At 40.7% G+C, this 20,234-nt stretch overlaps 1 protein-coding gene across 2 annotated transcripts; it reads right to left on the minus strand.

Moving 5' to 3' along the window:
- On the minus strand, positions 1 to 11,123 carry MKRN2OS (MKRN2 opposite strand). Of its 2 annotated transcripts, none has more exons than XM_044656854.1 (4): positions 10,906 to 11,123; positions 3,998 to 4,008; positions 2,813 to 2,945; positions 1 to 938 (listed from the first exon to the last, which is right to left on the minus strand). In XM_044656854.1, exons 1-4 carry the CDS (start codon positions 11,121 to 11,123, stop codon positions 716 to 718), a joined length of 585 nt encoding a protein of 194 aa, XP_044512789.1. In that variant the 3' UTR covers positions 1 to 715. The 2 variants fall into 2 exon arrangements, with proteins under 2 accessions (XP_044512789.1, XP_044512788.1); XM_044656853.1 differs by lacking the exon at positions 3,998 to 4,008 and adding an exon at positions 9,186 to 9,235 and having other exon boundaries at positions 2,813 to 2,975.
- Between the last annotated feature and the right edge of the window lie 9,111 nt (positions 11,124 to 20,234).

Consider the following 20,234-nt stretch of genomic DNA (forward strand, 5'->3'; position numbering starts at 1 on the left):
TTGTTTTTAACTTTTTATTTGCTAAAAAAGGTAAGTAAGGTTCAGACCGAAATGATGAGATAAGAGAAGCCACCTCCATCTACCCACTTGTGAAGGTGAGAGGTCCCACAAGCATTATACATCACATATGGTTTGGGACTTTTTCAATGCATCAGCAAATTATGCTGACTTTTTCTCTCTAAAAAAAAACAAAACAAAAAACTTGTCATATGGATGGTGCCATGGGACAGCTAGATGGAGGAGAAATATTTAGAATACTATGGAATACTAAGAAACAAAATATTAATAAAAATTTATTTTTTAAAAGGTACAGTTCAGTACTATTAAGAGCAATAATGATTGTTATAGAAATAGAAATATCAACAACACAATTTAAAATAAAGATCAAATTCTAGCCACGACCTCATCATGGCAGGGAGGTTATTCTAGATTCTTGAAGGAGAGACCAAAAAAGCAAAAGTTCTGGCAGGATATGCCATGCAGGATAGACTTCAAGTATGGTACTGGTGATTGTGCCTAAGAACTAGACTGCTTATAAGAAGGCTCATGACCAGTAGACTGGCCACCAAATAGTGAATTCTTCAGTCATGGTAGCCCAATGTACAGCAGACTAAAATTTGTTCAGGAATCGATCCCTCGTATAGCTGCTCTCCAAACTTCATCTTCCTTGTTGGCAGAGATGTGCGTTTAAAAATTTCATCCATAAATTGTTCCCCTACAAAAGGTTTGTATCAGAATCAAGGCGATCAGTAATGTAGAAACCATGTTCTTCTATTGCCCGGTACAGAGTGATGTACTTAGAAGCTCTCCTCGACCTCGGTACCACAAATTTCTCAGTGAATTCATCTCTGTCCAATTGGTGCTTCCCTTCTGTTGTCAGTATATAATTAATGAATGTCAGGGCAAAAGTATAACAGTTGTGGCAATGTTCGTCATACCTTTGAAAACAAATTCAGTCATTTTTAAAGGGTTCAGAAGGAATTTTATAGGCAAAACCATGGGGGCTGTCATATCACTGGCTTAAAATGTGGATGCATCCTTTCTACTTCAATCTTACAACACCTTAAGGATCCGTTGGCATTAAACTTAACCAGGGTGATCCAAAAGAGCATCGGGGGACTTCCATTTGCTTCTTCATGCTTGGAAGTAGACAATTAAAGGGGGGGAAAAATTGAAACATGGAAAGCAGGCACATAAACTGTACACTTCTTATAAATGTATATCAGCATAATGGACAGAAGAATTGAACTTGAAGTCATGAGCCGAACATTTACTAGCTATGAGACCCTGGCTTAAATGTCCCTGGACTTTAATTCCTCACCTGTAAAATAGGGAGAGAAAGAACACTGCCTCACAGGGTCATGATGAGACTAACAAGAGCTTTGCAACCCTTAAAAGTCCATATAAATGGAAGCTATATTAATTTTAACTTAATATCTTATATTCCAGATTATAGTACCATGATTCCTGGCCTAAGTTTTTTTAATCATCTACAGACCCTAACTATGGAACCTTATAACTTGAAGGGACCCTTGAAGGGAAATAATTTAGTTTTTAAGAGCTGGGGAAACAGACACAGAGAGATATGGGAACTTGCCCAACGTCACCCAGTTAATGGAAGGTCTTGGAGCTCCCAAAGCAATTCCCTTTCCATTTCTTCTATCACTTTGGAGATTGTTCAGGTCCATTTATGTCAAAGGGCATTTGAGAAACAATTGATTTCATAGATCAAGAGCTTAAAAGGACTTCAAATAAATTCTGGTACAGCCCCCTCCCTTTATAAATTGAAAGAGATTAAATTCACACAGATAGGTTCTTCAGAGGTGGGATTTGAACTCAATTCTTTGACTGCTGAGCTAATGTTCTTTACTCTGTACGAGGCTGCCTCGCTAAATTCATGGTTAGTTTACAGGTCATATAGACAAAAGGAAAGTAGTAGTGGTGGTGGTCATAAAATTCATATTTGTGTGTGCAAGTATTAAGATCACTAGTTATGAAATTTGCCTGGAAATATATGAAAAGAAAAAATAGTGATTTCTCTGATTCTGACATTTGTGAAGCTCCCCTACCCCCAGATTAATTCAATCTGAAATGTACAGTTTTAGCTGTAATTTTGTTCATGAAAAAGAATCTTTTGTACTTTCATATCGCCCTTGTTTGCAGAAAATTCACTGGTTCAAATTATGCACCCGACTTGGAATTTTGTTAGATACTGTGAGTACTCTGAAAAACCTGTTTTCTGGGTGCCTCATCTTATGATAGATTGTCTTTGCTCTTGACATGCCCATTCATGTCATGCCTGCCCTGACCCTTTTCTAGAATCCCAAATGTCTGAAATCTTCCTTACTAGAAACTTCTAGCCTCACTGAATTTCACCTTCCTGCCTGGTGAGAAATCCTTTGGACATACCTGCTAAAGACCCCACCTCTTAAATTTATCTTCTACAGTAGGAACAGAGCTGTTGTATGCAACAGAATCCTGCCTTCACCCAAGTCAAAGGAGTAACCAGAACCAAATTTCAGGTCAGGGGGGTGCCCCTTACTGGACCATCAATCCCCTTCCTGCATCCTGCCTAGCCTGAAGATCATCTTTAGCCGGAGGCATGCCATCTCTTAGGAGGTCTGATCCCCACTTCCTCATGACCCAGCCACAAGTCCTTTCCTTGTTTGAGTTAAAAACTCATTTACATCCCTGAGAATTCTGCTAATCCTGGGGAAATCAATGTCTAATGTCTCAGAAAGAGTAACTATTGGGGAATTCTAACACTTGGGGATAATTTTGTTATTCTATTAGGTTCTTTAGTGCTACATACCTGTTTGGAGACCAGGCATCTGTTGCAGAGAATTCTTCCAGATATTTGTCCCATTGATCCATCAGGCCAAACATGTTGGGCTGTAATAGTGGAATACTTATACTCTGTTCCCACCCAGCTTCATCTCTGTGGACTCCTTGTTCATTGTAATTATACACAATTCCTATTTTTAAAAAATCAAATTGATGAAGAATCATGATTATGAATTCTGTTTGAGGGGAAAAATCCTGGGAACACAATTACAAAATTACTTCATGTATAATCAGAATTTGCAATATATAAACAAAAATTTCCCAAATAAGCATTGGGGAGCAGCTAGGTGGCTCAGAGCCAGAGAGCAAGGCCCAGAGATGGAGGTCCTGGGTTCAAATCTGGCCTCACACTTCCTAGCTGTGTGACCCTGGGCAAGTCACTTGACCCCCATTGCCTATCGCTTACCACACTTCTGCCTTAGAATCAATACACAGAATTGGTTCTAAGACAAAAGGTAAGGTTTTAAAAGAAAAAAAAAAGCATTGGTCAGGTATCATTGGGGAAAAAGTAGAGAATCTTTCTGATAACTGTTGCTAAAAACTTAAGAAAACATTCCATTAATTCTGGTTCCTATTTCCCCAGGAGAACATAACTCTGCAAAGAGCTTAAAGAAAACTCTTTCCAAATTCTTTAGTTGAAATAAGTTCTACTTTGTAGGCAAGTTTATCCAATTTCCTTAAAGAAAAAAATCTGCAATAAATTTAAAGTACTAGAAGTCTGTTGTCTGATTGACTGCTTTTGTGGGTAGACTTTTAACCTATGTTCTTCAATCTTTGTGTTTGTATTCACTAGAGCTAAGTATATAAATATGGTAAAGGGAGAAAGAAAAACCATGTTTTTTGTTTTTTGTGGTTTTTTTTAAACCCTTAACTTCTGTGTATTGGCTCCTAGGTGGAAGAGTGGTAAGGGTGGGCAATGGGGGTCAAGTGACTTGCCCAGGGTCACACAGCTGGGAAGTGTCTGAGGTCAGATTTGAACCCAGGACCTCCAGCGTCTAGGCCTGGCTCTCAATCCACTGAGCTACCCAGCTGCCACACACACACCCTCCAAACCATGTTTTTAAAATAATGAGTATGATCTACACCAAAATAAAGCCCAATGATTAAAAAAAAAAAAGAAAAGAAAAGAAAAGAAAAGAAAAGAAAAGAAAACTCCCAGAACTACTTCACTAAGGATATGGATCCATAAATCCAGTGCTTAGCCTGGCACATAATAGGTGCTTAGTAAATACTGATTGGTTGATTCAAATTCTCCACAACAACAAAAACTTTCCAAAAAAAGCTTTCCCATATTTAAGGAGAAAGGTGAGTTTAATAAAGAAGGTGAGACAGGTTTACCACTACATCTCCCTCCTCTAGTTGGGCCAGGTGAAGTCCCAAGGTTAATTTGCATGGAGCCAGACTAGTGACCAGGCACAGAATGTAAGTTGATGGGAATGTGCTCGCCCTAAATCAAATAGTCTAAACTCAGTGAAAGTTCAGGCAAAAGCAAAGGAGTTCGAAAAAGAGAGCAAACTTCAGTCTAAGCACTTTTGCTTCATAGCTGCTTGCTGCCATGATGTGGCTAGGGGTATGATTCACAAAAAAAGTGAAATGTCATTGGGGCTATGGACTAAAGAGAGCTTGAGACCCTTCCTTGGAGAAATCACATAGTATTTACAACTCAGTGGAGAACCAGCAGAGGACATCAGCAGGTTCCAACTCAGCGGTACCACCAGACCAGCAGATAACATCAGCATTTCTGCAGAAAAGCAGCAATTCACTGTTGGATCCCGGCTAGGACATTACCCTAGGAGTGGAGGCTAAGGGTCCCTGTCCATATGTGTTCCATGATCCATGTGCCTTCTATCACACATATAGGGTATCTAAAACTTAAGTTTTAATAGCTTACATGTGTATTCTCTCTCCCACTAGTTATATGGAAATATGTGAGACAATATACCCTATTTGAGATTTTTCTCCTAGTCATTTATTGTTTTATGCAGGATAATTATTTACTGTGAACTAACATTAATCAGACCTCTTAAGAGAGTTTTGAATAGATAGTAGCACAAAACCTATGACTGACTCTAAGGTAGCTTTCCACATTTGAAGGGAGTATAGGTTACACATATTATCTCATCTGGGCCTCATTACAACCTTGCATATTAGTTAAGGAGTTGTGTAACTTCTCCATTTTAACAGATGACAACTTAGTCTCAAATGCCCCAAATTACACAGCTAGGAAAGAGGTCTCCGGAGCCTATGTCCATCACTCCACTGTACCACATTCTATACTGGCATTTTCCTCATTCTAGAGTCTCCCCTATGGCACTGTGTCAGAATCTAGAGACGGAAGAGGCACAAATTAAATTGTGGCCCCCGTTATATTTTCCCTAGAGAGACATGCCCAATAGAAATGACTGCTCTGTATCTCTCCTCCATTTCAATGCTAAGTTTCTAGAAAGAATTGTCTATACTTGCTCTCTCAACTTCTCCACCTGTGCTCACCTTAGCTAGCTCCTGTCTGGCTTTGGACTCCACCAACAATCTCTGAATTTATAAATCTGTTAGCTTTTTCCCAGCTCCCATCCGACCTGTCATTTCTAGAACATGTGCTGCTGCTGGCCACTCTTCTTCCTGCAGGCTCTCTGTTCCTTTCACATAGCTCTCTTCTGGATCTCCCACTATCTGACCGTTTTTTAAGTTTCACTTTCTATTTCATCCTCCATCTTCCCTTCTCCCATAGGCATTCTTCAAAGCCCTGTCCTGAGTTTTATTTTCTTCTTGTTAATCTCATCTCCTCTCATGAACTCAATCATGCCCACTCCCAAATCTATTTATCTAAACCTAATCTGTCTCCTGAATGTCTCAACCTAGAGATCCTGCTGGCAAAAATTCAACAGGTCCCAAACCAAATTTATCATCTTCACAATACCAAGCCCCTTTCACTTTTCCAGACTTCTCTTTAGTTATTGAGTCATCAAAAGTTTGAAATCTTGGGGACATCTCTGGCTACCTTCTCCCTCAATCCCCCATAATAATCAGTCACCTCAAATTCAACAAACATTTATGAAGTACCTACTGTGTGCATAGTGGTGTGCTAAGTACCATTCAAAGTCTTGAATGGATCTGTGATCTCATCACTTTGAGGTTCCTCCCAAAGATATAGATCTCAACCCATCTGTGCCTGCTCACCCATCCTTTCAATTCTCAGACTCTTCCTTCTACTCCCAAGAAGTTCACTATAGTAGATCTACTCAGTTTACAGGAGGCCCGTCTCACTTTCAACATCCCAGGGGTACTAGTGAAGCATCTAGACATCCACTTATCATCCTTCAATCTTGCCATATGACTAGTGCATCTTCTTTCAGTTGTACAGTTTTTTGAATGCATCTTTAAGTACTGTTCAGAGGTCCTTGTTTTATTTATTACTGCTTTTTTTTTTTTTAAACCCTTAACTTCTGTGTATTGGCTCCTAGGTGGAAGAGTAGTAAGGGCTAGGCAATGGGGGTCAAGTGACTTGCCCAGGGTCACACAGCTGGGAAGTGACTGAGGCCAGATTTGAACCCAGGACCTCCTGTCTCTAGGCCTGACTCTTAATTCACTGAGCTACCCAACTACCCCCCTTATTTATTACTGCTGCTTACACCAACCATGTGCTTTTCCATTTTCTTCTTTGTGATGCTCATCTTTAGTTTTTTGGAGGGAGTAGTGTTCCTGATATCACTGCCCATACAGCAACACTGGTAAAATGTTGGTATTGAAAAGAAGGGCCTTGGGGGCAGCTGGGTAGCTCAGTGGATTGAGAGCCAGGCCTACAGATGGAAGGTCCTGGGTTCAAATCTGGCCTCAGACACTTCCCAGTTGTGTGACCCTGGGCAAGTCACTTGACCCCCATTGCCTAGCCCTTACCACTCTTCTGCCTTGGAACCAATATGCAGTATTGACTCCAAGACAGAAAGTAAGGGTTAAAAAAAAAAAAAAAGAAAAAGAAAAGAAGGGTCTTCCTATTATCAGAAGCTTGTGGTTATTAAAAATGCTTTGTAATTTCCTGAAGGCAAGTCAGCTGCTCTTTTCAATTCTGAACCCAACTCATTACTTATATTACCTATACACATACAACTGGATAAGCTTTGTAAGGAACCCATTCAGATTCATGTTGTAATCTGGACAACGAACATTCTTCACCCATTTGGTCTTACCCGTGTAGATGGCCAGACTAATTTGAGTGATTATAGATCTCTTCTAGGAGGCTCTACAGTATGTTGGAGCTTGATGTAACCCACACAATGTCACCTGCAAAGTGTCTAGAGGACCTCACGAGAGGTCTCCTAGAATGGACTCAACTAGATCTCCATCCCAGTGACAAAATTATGTTGGGTTTCCATCTGCATGTTTTATGCCTTGCCTGATGCTTACTATTAGACCATTATACAAAGTTATTTCTGGGGCTATGATCTTAATATGTGGATGGGAGACACCCTTTGGAAAAGATTCTGTAAGGGAGCATTTTGTGCCAACAAAGCACAATAGGATCTTGTATCACTCCATCTCTCAGTCAGTTGTGAGATGGTAAAGATGGTGAGATAAAAATACCAAAAAGAAACATTTCCTGCCTAAAAGAGGTTTATATTCTTCTGGCTAATGTTAGAGAGAGATAGAATGTGCATACAGATGAGCATAAAATGAGAGAGAAAATGAAGTAAACAAAATACATCTCATCTCACATCCCCTTCTATCCACCAAATGTCACCATCCCTGTTAAGACCTTCATCCCTCCTTAACTGCACTTTTGTAATAGCCTCCCAATCTGTCTACCTGCCTCTAGTCTCTTCCCGTTGCAACCATTCACAAGCTGCCCACTCAGTCTTTCCAAAGTACGGGTCTCTCTGTGTCACTTCTTTTCTGTTTCCAGTACAAACTCCTTAGCTTGGCATTGAAGACTCTACAACAATCTGGCTCCAGTCTCCCTTTCTAGCCTTATTTCATATTATTCCTCTTCAAACACTCAATGTTGCAGCCAAACTGACTAGTCACTGTGCCCTGAACTCCATCCCTGGCATCTCTGCCACTCTTGCAGGCTATCTCACATTCCAAAATGCATACCTTCTTCATCTCTGCCTGTTATACTCATTACCTTCTCTTAAAACTTATCGCAGGTGCTACTATCTCCATGCATCCAGTGATCTCCACAGATGAAAACATTCTTACTCCCTCTCAATTTATTCATTCCTGATCTTTCCATCATCCTCGTCACTGGCTACATTATGTTTTCAACAGGCTCTAGCATCTATCCCTTCAAGCTAGCATCCTATATCTCTCTTCTCCTCTCTTTCCCACCTAAACTCTTAGATGTACATTCATTGCATCTGCTTCCTTTCCTCTCCCTCATTTCTGCTGGTTCTAGTCTGCCTTTTGAACTGACTTCTCAACTGAGTAACTCCAAGAAACCTTCAATTGCTAAATCCAATGATCTCAAACGTCATGATCTCTTTGAAACAGTGGATATTCCTCCTAAAAATTCTTCATCTTTGGTGACACACCTTTCTATTGATTCTCTCCACTTAACTCTGACCACTCTTTAGCCTTCTGTTCTGGGTCAACATCTATATTCCATCCACTAAAGAGGTCCAACTATTTCCCAAGCCCTTTTCCTTTCTCCTTCTATATACTCTCTCCTGGTTATCTCACCCTCTCCCATAGTTTCAGTTTTTGCCTTTATAGATGACTCCCAAATGTACACTCTCAGAACTCTCCTAAGTTGTATCACCAACTGTATGCATATTTAACATCTCCAAGTGATGTCCTAAAGTCAACATGTCCAAAATGGAACTCATTTCTTTCCAGTTAGACTGGCCTACTTACTGTTCCATTTCCCATCTCTTTCATAAGCTGTTCCTTACACCTAAATATACTCTCTACATCTCTGCACCTTAGAATTCCCAGCTTCCTTCAAGACTTGGCTCATGTACAACAATATCCTAAGGGAATCCTTTCCTGATTCCCCCTAGTTATTGTGTTTTTTCATTCCTCAAATTGTCATGAATATAGTTTATCCATTTATGTGTTATGAATTTCTTCCTCTCTCTTCCTGGGGTTATGCTAGCTCCTTAAGGTTAAGAATGTCCCTAACTTCACCCCTCTCTCCCAGTAGGGGACTGCCCTTCCTTTTTGTCTGTATTCCACATACCTAACACCCTGCCTTGCACATAGCAAAAGCTTAACACTAGAAGGACTAGCAAAAAGGACTATGCAAAAATGTGGTTGATTCTTTGAGGTATTCTCAAGTAAACATTTGGAGAACTGAATCTAATTGAACCAGGAAAAACAGGAATGAGAAAGTAGAGAAACTGTTTTACCACATGTATTAGTTATTCCAACATGGAGATCAGCATTTCCATTGTAGTCCCTGAAAAAAAAAAAAAAACCCTGAAATTTTTCTTAATTTTCTATACATCACTTCCTTTTGTTATTATTTTTAAATCCTTATCTTCCATCTTAGAATGAAAATTGTGTATTGGTTCCGAGGCTAGGCAATGAGGGTTAAGTGACTTGCCCAGGGTTACATAGCTAGGAAGTGTCTGAGGCCAGATTTGAACCCGGGAACTCCCAACCTGGCTCTCAATCCACTGAGCCACCTAGGTAGTCCCTGGAATAAAATGTCAAGTGTGGGAGACTAGCCTATTTTATCTTCAAATTCCAAGCATGCCTGATGTCCAGCTAGTCAGTGGTAGTTGTGAGTTTGCCCATTGGAGAGATGCAAGGCCCAGAGCGGTTCTTTGAGGAACAAAGGAGAGACAGGAGGAGGAGTACTTTGGGGGGGAACAGAGCATTGGCCCTGGAGTCAGACTTTCAAACCCCTCCATGGGGTACCCATTAGCTCTGTGGCCCCTTTCAGAGAAGACTACAAATGCAGAGCTGGACTGCTTCATAAGCTGGTCTAACTTCCTCCTTTTATAAGTCCAGGCCCAAGAGGTCCACATCTGGGATGGGATTGGATCCTCAAATCCTCTGATTCCAAAGTCACAAGCCTTTCCACTTAACCTTTCTTTCTGGGCCTCTGTGCTCCTGTTTGCAAAATAGAGATAGTCACCATCCCACCTGTCTCCCCAGAGTGAGGCTCAAATAGGACAGTGTGAGTAAAACACTGCAAACTTCCAAAAGTGCTATAGAAAATGAGAGCTATGAACAATCAATTCGTAAACATTTATTAAGGGTCAGTTAGGTGGCTGAATGAATAGAGCATCAGGCCTGGAGTTAGGAGGCCCTGGGTTCAAATCTGACCTCAGATACTTTATAGTTGTAAGATCCTGGGCAAGTCACTTACTTAATCCCAATTGCTTGACTCTTCTACCTTGGAACTCATATTTAGTAGGATTCTAAAATGGAAGGTAAGGATTTAAGAAAAATCTGGCTTCAGATACTTCCTAGCTATGGGACCTTGGGCAAATCACTTGCTTAAGCCCTTATTGCTCTTCTGCCTTGGAACCCATACACAGTATTGATTCTAAGATGGAAGGTACGGGTTTTTTAAAAAATATCTGGCCTCAGACACTTACAAACTGTGTGACCTTGAGCAAGTCACTTAACCCTATTTGTCTAGCTCTTCTGTCCTAGAGTTGCTACCAAAATAGAAAGGAAGGGAAAGAGAAAGAGATAGAGAAAGAACGTTAGGAGGGAAAGAAGGAAGCTTTATTAAGTATCTACTTTGTGCTAAGGGCTAGGAAAAAGAGGCCGTTCAGAGAAGTGAGTAGAGAGAGGGCAGGCATAGGAATCAGAAAGACCCGAGTTCAAATTCCACCACTGCCATGGTACTGGCCAGGTGACCCTGGGCAAGTCACTGAAGCAATCATCCAGGCAACTCTTTAAGACCCTACGGGACCACCGCGTGTTGGTGGGGGAAGCTCCTCGCTTAGAGGAATTCCTTCTTCTAAGTGCAAAAACATAACTTCATGCCTCTTTCTGTGCAAATAAACTGAAAGCATGCATCTCCGCAGAGGGAGGGAGGCCAGAAAACGCGGCCCTTGTTTCAGGGGAGGAAACGCCGGGCTCGTCTCGGAGCCTGTGGCCGCCCCGTACCTGAGGAAGGTCCCTCGGGTGGGCCTGAGCAGGAAGGCGCAGCGCTCTCGGTGCCCGCTGCTTAGCGGGGTGGCGATGCTGACGGGGGCCTCGTCCAGCTTCCCGAAGCTCAGGGGCCGCCGGCACACGGGGCAAAGTTCGGGCACTCGGAAGCCAAAGACCTCCTTCCCACAGTGGCGGAACTGGACCACGGGCCGGCCGGCCTCGGGCGGCTGCATCCCGTCCAGCCGTGGGAGCAGGTCGAAGCTGCTCGGGCAGTGCCAGCCTCCGCCTCCTTCGGCTCCTCCTCCTCGAACACCTGGAGCCCAGCCTCGGCCTCGGTCAGGACCACGTGAGCCGCAGTGACGTCACTGATGGGCGGTCCCGGCAGCCGGACAGCTCCGAGCAGCCCCAAGTCCTGTCCTTAAAGAGCCAGCTGTCACCGGGCTGCTTCGGAGAGCTGCGCCTTCTGGGCTCAGACGCGGGAATTCCAGGCAATTCTGTCATTTCTTTTGATTTAGGGAAAGCAAGTGGGAAGATCCCGGCTCTGCCCGGGCTTTATCCTCTGAATAACGGATTTTTTTTTCTTTCTTAAACCCTCACCTTCCATCTCAGTACCAAGTCTTGGTTCCAAGGCAGAGGAGCAGTAAGGACTAGGCAGTGGGGGTTAAGTGACTTGTCCAGGGTCACACAGCTGGGAAGTGTTTGAGGTCAAATTTGAACCCAGGACCTCCCCTCTCGGGGCCCAGCTAATCCCTTGCATAATGGATTTTGAAGGCCCCCTTCTATCTCTAAAGTTCTTCTGCTCTAAAACTCAGATTGGATCCTACTAGAGTGAAAGTTCCACAGCTTTATTTAGAGGGGGTAAGAGAAGCTGCAGTAACTTTAAGTTGTTGTTGTTCAGTTGTGTCTGACTCTTTGCAACTCTATTTGGAATGTTCTTGGCAAATACCAGAGCGGTTGGCCATTTCCTTCTACAGTTCATTTGACAAATGAGGAAACTGAGGCAAACAGTTCAGTGACTCACTCAGGGTCACAGAGCGAGTGAGTGACTGAAGCCAGATTTGAACTTCCTGATTCCAGGTCTGGCAATCTATCCACAGCACCACCCAGCTGCCTATCCTGTAATTAGCAATAGCTATTCTAAAATTGGTAGAGATAAGTAGCAAGAATAAGGAAAAGTATTTCAGACTGTTCCTAGCTGTGTGACCCCGAGTCACTTAACCCCAGTTGTCTAGCCCTCATTGCTCTTCTGCCTTGGAACTTATATTTGGTAATGATTCTAAGAACAGAAAGTAACAAAAGAATAAGGAGAGGTGGTGGGGTGTAGTGGTTAGCTTGCTAGCCTCTAAATCAGGGAAAACTGGGTTCCAGTTTTGCCTCTGACGCCTAATGGCTGGGTGACCCAAATGGTGGTGCCATCCAAAGAAATAGCAGTGCAGCAGATAAGAGTCCGGAACTTGAAATGAAGAACTCCTAAATTCAAATTTTGCCTCAGACACGTACTAGTTATATGACCTTGGGCAAGTCACTTACCCGATCTTAGCCTCAGTTTCCTCATCTGTAAAATGGAGATCATAACAGTATCAACATTGTTATGAGAATCAAGTGAAATAACATAGGTAAATGAAGCACTATATGAATGCTAGCCATTATTATTCAGTGGCTTAACAATCTCATCCATGTTGGTACTCCCTCTTGGCAGTTTCATATCCCACCATCTCCTCTTATCCAGGCAGTCCATCTCACCATCTGCCTAGCACCACAGACTTGTTCCTCCCCAGCTGGACCAGCATCCTCTGCACTGCCGCCCTCGCCATTACTGTCTCCAGTCTCCTCCCGAGTCTGCTGGCCAAGAGACCACTCCGTCCTAACCCAGGAGATTATAAACTCTTCCCTGCGTCGAGACTTAGGCCTCCCCACGCCCAAAGAACCGGAACCAGAAACCCGTTGGGCCACGGGAAATGTAGTTTGATACATTTCCCATGTCCATAGAAAATATATATACTTTTAGATGGCATTTCCCAAATTTCACTTTTACATAGGGCAACTATAAATTTGCTACATCATCTCAACTGAGTGATCATTATGGCAATACAATTCTCATTTGCCCACTCATTATTTTTTATTTAATTTATTTAAATTACATTAATGATTGCCCAATCATTATCAATTGACTCACTAGCCCACTCATGAGTGGTTTTTCCAAACCTTTTCATCCCTCCCATATCTTTCTTCCCTCTCTCCTCACAGTTCATTGAAAAATTGAAGCATTTCTCTGAGAGCTTCCTCTTCTTCCTTTTTTTAACTTTAAATTTTTTTATCAATTACTGTAGAAATAATTTTTAACAATTCTTATCTGATGTTTTCTGATTCAGATTCTCTCCCTTCCTCCCTCCTCTCTGCTTTCCCCAAGGTGGTAAATAGGTTATATCAGTGCTTCTGGGCAATAAATATTTTCATATCCCTCATGCTGTAAAAGAAGGCACATATACATACAAGAAAAAACTCATGAAAGAAAGTGAAAAATTACATGCTTTGATCTGCAATCAAACTCCTATAATTCTTTCTTTAGCTGTGGAACATTTTTTATCATGAATCCTTTTGGGATTATCTTAGGACCATACATTACTGATAATAGTTTAGTCCTTCACAGTTGATCATCATAAGGTATTTTTGTTACTACATATGCTGTTCTCCTGGTTCTACTCACTTCACTTTGTATCAGTTCATATAAGTTTTTCCAGGTTTTTTCTGAACTCATCTTATTCATCATTTTTTATGACATGATAGTATTCCATTACAACCATATACCTCAACTTGTTCAGCCCTTTCCTAATTGGTGAACATCCTTTTCAGTTTCCAATTTTTGCCACTACAAAAAGATGCTATAAATATTTTTGTACAAGTAAGTCCTTCCCTTCCCCCACCCCAATCTTTGATATCTTTGGGATATAAATCTAGTAGCAGTATTGCTGGGTTAAAGAGCATCGTTTTATGACCCTTTGGGTGTGGTTCCAGATTGCTTTCCAGAATGGTTGTATCAGTTCATAGTTCCACTAACAATATATTATTGTCCCAATTTTCCCACACCATCTTAGATATTTATTATTTTCCTCATATTAGCCAATCCAATATGTTTGAGGTGGTATCTCAGAGTTGTTTACATTTCTCTAATCAATAATGATTTGAAGCACTTTTTTCATATGACTATAGATAGTTTTAATTTCTTCATCTGAGAACTACCTGTTTACATCCTTTGGCCATTTATCAATTGGGGAATGCTTTGTATTCTTATAAATTTGAGTCTGTTCGCTATATATCTGAGAAATGAGGCCTTTGTCAGAGATATTTGTCATAAAAAATTTCCCCCAATTTTTTGTTTCTCTTCTAATCTCAGTTTCATTGGTTCTGTTTGTACTTTTTTAATTTAATGTAATCAATATTATCCATTTCGTTTCCCATAACGTTCTGTGTCATGCTTTTTGGCCATAAACTCTTTTCTTATCCATAAGTCACAAGATATTTCCTAGGATTCCACTGGTTCAGAAAATGGCAGCTAAGGAAACTTATGGAGAATCTTACAGAAGGAAGTTAGCCTAATCTAAGTTTTCCTGTTACCAAGATGCCAAGAAAATTCTGGCCCAGTTTGGTTTTTCCAGTCACTATGATTGGTGAAGACTCACCAATTAGGTGAGTTAGGTGGTCAGATAGCATGATTAAGAACCAATCTTATGTAACCACTAAACTATATTAAAAAAATTTATTCTGTCAGGCACTTTTAGTTTACTGAAGGACCATTTACTTCTATTATTGGTAACTGCTAGCCTTGCCAATAAATAGACTAAGCTTAGCCTTTTATGCCTCAGTTTCTCATTATTACAAATTTATCCTGACAAGGGGCGGGGTTTTTTTTTTTAAAATAGAATGCCAAAGATAGAATGGACAAATCAAAGAGCTTAAGGCAACACTGGTGAAGTCCTGACACAAGTGCCCAGCTGGCTGGGGCGGGGGAGCTGCTCTGTTCTCCCTCTTCCCAGCACCTGAGGACATTTTTAGCATGCCCCACCTCTCAGGCCAGCTGCCCAAAGCAAGCACCTTTTTCCTCCACTCTCCCATAGCTTGAAGTTGTATTTTGGGCATTCAAACTTGAAAACCTTCCCCAAAGCTGGCCTGAGGTGATCATCTCAAGAGCAGCTTTCTTTCCCTTCCCCAACCAGGATTGCTAGCCTGAGGTTCCTTTGGAATCTTGGTCCTTTATTCTCTACTTTGGGAGGCCATATGAATATATTGTAGAGCAATCAATAAATATTAAGCACCCACTTTGGGCCTATTGTGCTAGGGGTTGGGGGATACATAAATACAAAGAATTAAACCATCCCCATTAGGGGCTTACATGTTATTAATCAAATCAATAAACATGTATTAAGTGCATAACTATGTACCAGACACTCTCAAGGAGCTCACAGTCTAATGGAGGAGAGAGACAACAGGCAAGTAAATATGTACAAAGCAAGCTAAATACAGGATAAATTATTGTTTTGCTTTTGTTTTCCAAGAACATCATGGATTGATAGCTTGACTTTTGCCTCGAACTGGATTGAAGTGAATCAGAGTCAGAGTCATCAGCTTCATTCTCTCTTCCAGGGTCATTCCAGTGGCAAGACAAAAAGTCAGGATCATTAGTGATGGTCCAGGATGCATTGGATGACTTTAGCATCTTCAGTGTCTGACCAAGCTCTAAGTTCTCCACAGTACCTGCTTCAGCTGCCTTTATGACCTTTGAAACAAACTGTTCCCATCCACCCATTCCAGGAAGGGAAGACTTCACATGCTTGGGGAAGACATCCACCTAACTCAAATGGGTCTGTGGCTCTCTGATTACCCTCCAATAGATACAGGAAAAATAGAAAAACAATTAACAGAGAGGGGGCTACTAGAATGAGTTTAGAAAGGCTTGCAATAAAAGACAGTATTTTAGTTGAGATTTAAAGGAAGCCAGGGAGGTCTAAAGGCAGAGATGAAAGAGAATTTCTAGGGATGGGGAGAGCCAGATAAAATGTCTAGAGTAGTGAAATGGGGTGTTTTCTTTATGGAATTGCCAGGAAATCAGTGTCACTGGATTGAAGAATACTTCACAGGGATTAAAATATAAGACTTGAAAGTGAAGTGGGGTACTTCATAATATGAGTCCAGACACCCAGAAATTCAATTATTGGAATCATTATTTATTGGTTAAAGAAGGAGAAAAGAGAAAAATTAGTATTATTACCAGCTGGGACAGTCTCCCCTAGTGGAAAACTGTGTAGACTAACATTACAATACAGCTTATATAGGTTTACAAGATACAAGGCTATTCTCTTTTACATCTAGGTTCTTATTTGTCTAGACACAACTCATCACAAAATATCGGTAGTGATAAGTGGGTGACATTTAGGATATTTACTCTTCACATATACCTAAACACTCAACATTAGTTAGTTATATGTTTACCTTGCATTCCATCCTCACCTATTTGTTTGTACTTAAACACTCATCCAAAATTAGCAATGTCCCTTTGTTGTCCATAAGGGAATTTGGACTCTGACCCACCACTTGCCTAGGTTACTTGACCTCCTGGAGGGATTAGGCCAGTTTCCTAAATAATGAAGGAATGGATTAATGTACTTCAATTCTACTTTATTCTCTAGCCTATTTCATTTATTCAGTCTACTTCAAAAGAAAGAGGGAGACTAGGTTATAAAGGACTTTGAACACTCTGTTTGGACACAAAGGATTTTGTGTTTGACCCTGCAGGCAATAGGGAGCCAATGGAGTTTAATGAGTAGTGGGGTGACATGGTGAGACATACATTTTAGGAAAATCCCTTTGGTAGCTGAATGGAGGGTGAATTGGAGTGGGGAGACACTTAAGGCAGGCTATTCCAATAATCCAGGTGTGAGGCGATGAGGGCCTACTTTGGGGTGGGAACAGTGTTTAGAGCAGAGAAGGGGTAATATTTGAGGAAAGTTGCAGAGATGGAATCAACAGAACTTGACAACAGCTTGGATATGGGGTGTTAGAAATAATGAGGAATTCAGGATGATTCTTAGGCTGCAAACCTAATGGACCTGGAATTGTCCTTTTGGGTAGAAGGAAAGGTTGGAAGTGGAAGGGCTTAGAAGGAAAGATAATTAGTTCTGTTTTAGACATGTTTAGTTTAAGATGTCTGAAAGGCAGTTGGAGATGTGAGACTGGAGATCAGCAGAGAGAATGGGGCAGGAAGGGTAGATCTAAAAATCATCAACATGGAGATTAAATTAAAACCCATGGGAAATGATATTAATTAAAGTAGTAGAGAAGAAGGGCCAGGACAGAACCTGGTTGGTCACTTATGGTTAGAGGGTGTGACCTGGACAAGGATCCAACAAAGAAAAAGTGGTCAGATAGGTAGGAGGAAAACCAGGAGAAGATGATGTCCCCAAACCTAGAGAAAAGAATATTATCTAGGAGGAGAGGGTGATAGTGTCAAAGACTGAAGAGAGGTCAAGGAAGATAAGGATTGAGAAAAGACTATTGGATTTGGTGATTAAGAGATCATTAGTAACTCTGGAGAGTAGATTTGGTGGAATGATGAGATCAGAAGCCAGACTCTAAGGATTAAAAAAAAAAAAAAAAGTGAGAGGAAAGAAAATGGACACATCTATTATAGATGACTTTTTCAAGGAGTTTAGCCACAAAGAGCAGAAGAGAAATAGGAAGGTAGTAGGGATGGATTGACCCAGGGAGGGTTTTTTGAGAATGGAAGAAATATGGGTAAGAAATATGGTAAGGAAGTAGTCAATAGATTGAGAGACTGAAGATATGTGAGAGTAGGGATGATAGGAAACAACAATCCGTCAGAGGAAATGGGATGGGATGAAATAACTTGGACAACAGAAGGAGTTAGACTTGGCAAGGAGTAAAGTCGTCTCTTCAAGTGAGTCTGGAGTGATGGGAGAGGAGAGTGGAAGGGTGATGTGAGATGAGGAGGGAGCTCACAGTGAATGATCTCAGTTCTGTTTCCAGCAGCCAAGATGGCAGAATAAGGAATGTTCTGAGCTTGCCCAAACCCACCTCTAAGATGGAAGGTAAGGGTTGAAAAATATATATATATATCATTATATCCCAAAGCAGCCAGGAAGCTAATCATTCCCCCTGTGTAAGATAAAAATGATGACTCATGCAAATAACCAAAACCTGGAATCAGAAGGTAGTAGTAAAAAGAGGCAGTTGTTTATTCCCCTTAACTTGCAAATAACCCAGAACTACCAAAGTAGTCAGAAAAATCACTCTTTAATCAGGAAATAGGGATAGGCTCAATATTTTGGCCACCTCACAAGAGTCATGAGCTAAATACTACACACAGCCAAAGGCTCTGGGACCAGTATCCCTGGAAAGCACTGTGCTAAGTGCCAACTCCCCTAGAAGAAGACACCATACTAGATGCCAACTCCAAAAAGATACTGAACCTGGGAGTCTTTTTATACCCTTTTGGGAAGCCTACAGAGACTAATCACAAACTGGTAAACAAAACCTCTTTGCAATTAATAGCTTTGGTATTAGGGAACAGTCAACTATAACAAATTAAAGGCAAAGGTAAAACTGGGCTTCCTGAGAAGAAACTTTAACATAACCAAAGAAGCTTAACATTTCATTATATACAAAACAGGGGTGCCTGGCACTGGGGGTTTCTCAAAAGGGCAGTGGTAAACTAAGGCATCCAGATTTCATGTTGACACGCTTCATGAGAGAAAGCACTTCAATGATGGGCTAAGAAGTGCCTACTGACTAAGCAGCAAACTGGCAATATATACAAGTTCCCAATTTAAGGCTCCCCCACCACCACCCCCATCTACAATCCAAAACACCAGTGACTGGGTTGTAGATTCTTCCAATCCAGTTCAGCTGGATTATTTGCCATTCTTGAGAGCTCCTGAAAGCATCCAGGGAAACTTCAGTATGCATGATTTCCCAGAAAGCCTCTATAGACCAATTCAACCTCTACTACCTGAAGAACAAGTTAAACTAATTAAAGAACAAAAGAATATTTGAATAAAGTGCTGCACATATTAACAGGAGATTTGAGAGAATGAAATACCTTGGGGACATGGCTTGGGGGCTACTTTTCCCAGGTTTTCCAAACCTTTCTGACTTTACTTCTTTCTTTTTAAAATTTATTTATTTAAAACCCTTACCTTCTTAATATCAATTCTTTTTAAAAAAATTTTTTATCATGCAAAACACACTTCCATATTGGGCATTGTAAGAGCACACTCATATAACAACCAAACCTCAAAAATAAAAATAACTGATGCTTTATTCCATATTCATTAGACGCCAACAGTTCTTTCTTTGGAGATGGATAGCATTTTCCATCATGTCTTTCAGGACTGTCCCAGATCACTGCATTGCTGAGAATAGCCGTTTTCACAGTTGATCATTCTACAATATTGTTATTACTGTGTACAATGTTCTCCCAGTTCTGCTTATTTCATTTCACTCTGTATCAGTCATGCAGATCTTTCCACCTTTTTCTGAAATCGTCCTGCTTATTTCTTATAGCATAATAATATTCCATCACCAACACATATCACAATTTGCTCAGCCATTCCCCAACTGATGAACATCCCCTCAATTTCCAGTTCTTTGCCACCACAAAAAGAGAAGCTATAAATATTTTTGTACAAGTGGGTCCTTTCCTCTTTTTAATTATCTCTTTGGGATATAGACCCAATAGTAGTATTATAGGATAAAAGGATATACATAATTTTATAGCATATAAATTTTTATTTTATATGGGCTAGATCAGTTCACAACTCTACCAACAATGTATTAGTGTTCCACTTTTACCACATCCCCTTCCAACATTTGTCACTTTCCTTTACTGTCATATTGGCCAATCTGATAGGTATATGGTAGTACCTCAGCTTTGTTTTAATTTGAATTTCTCCAATCAAGAGTGATTTAGAACATTTTTTCATATGATTATTGATACCTTTGATTTCTTCATCTGAAAATTGTTTGTTCACATCCTTGGACCATTTGTCAATTGGGGAATGGTTTGCATTCTTGTAAAGTTGATTTAGTTCTCTATAGATTTGCTTAGTATCAATTCTAAGACACCATAGCAACAAGGGATAGGCAATTAAGGTTAATTACTTGCCAGGAGTCACACAGCTAGGCAGTATCTAAAGCCAGATTTGAAGCTTTCATTGTATATATTTTTTCCTTCATTACTTTCTATCCAAGAACATTTCTCTCACATTTTAAGGGTTCTTTAAAGAAACAGCTTTCTCTGATTCCCTTTAGGCATGAGAAAAATTTCTCTC

Source organism: Gracilinanus agilis, chromosome 1 (assembly GCF_016433145.1).
Source record: "Gracilinanus agilis isolate LMUSP501 chromosome 1, AgileGrace, whole genome shotgun sequence".
NCBI lineage: Eukaryota > Metazoa > Chordata > Mammalia > Didelphimorphia > Didelphidae > Gracilinanus > Gracilinanus agilis.

Coding starts and splice junctions, on each gene's coding strand:
- MKRN2OS (XM_044656853.1), bottom strand. CDS start 11,123: ATGCAGCCGCCCGAGGCCGGCCGGCCCGTGGTCCAGTTCCGCCACTGT. Junction 9,236..10,905: donor ACCCGAGGGACCTTCCTCAG/GTACGGGGCGGC, acceptor TTTTTTTTTCAG/GGACTACAATGGAAATGCTG. Junction 939..2,812: donor GATGCCTGGTCTCCAAACAG/GTATGTAGCACT, acceptor TTGTTTTCAAAG/GTATGACGAACATTGCCACA.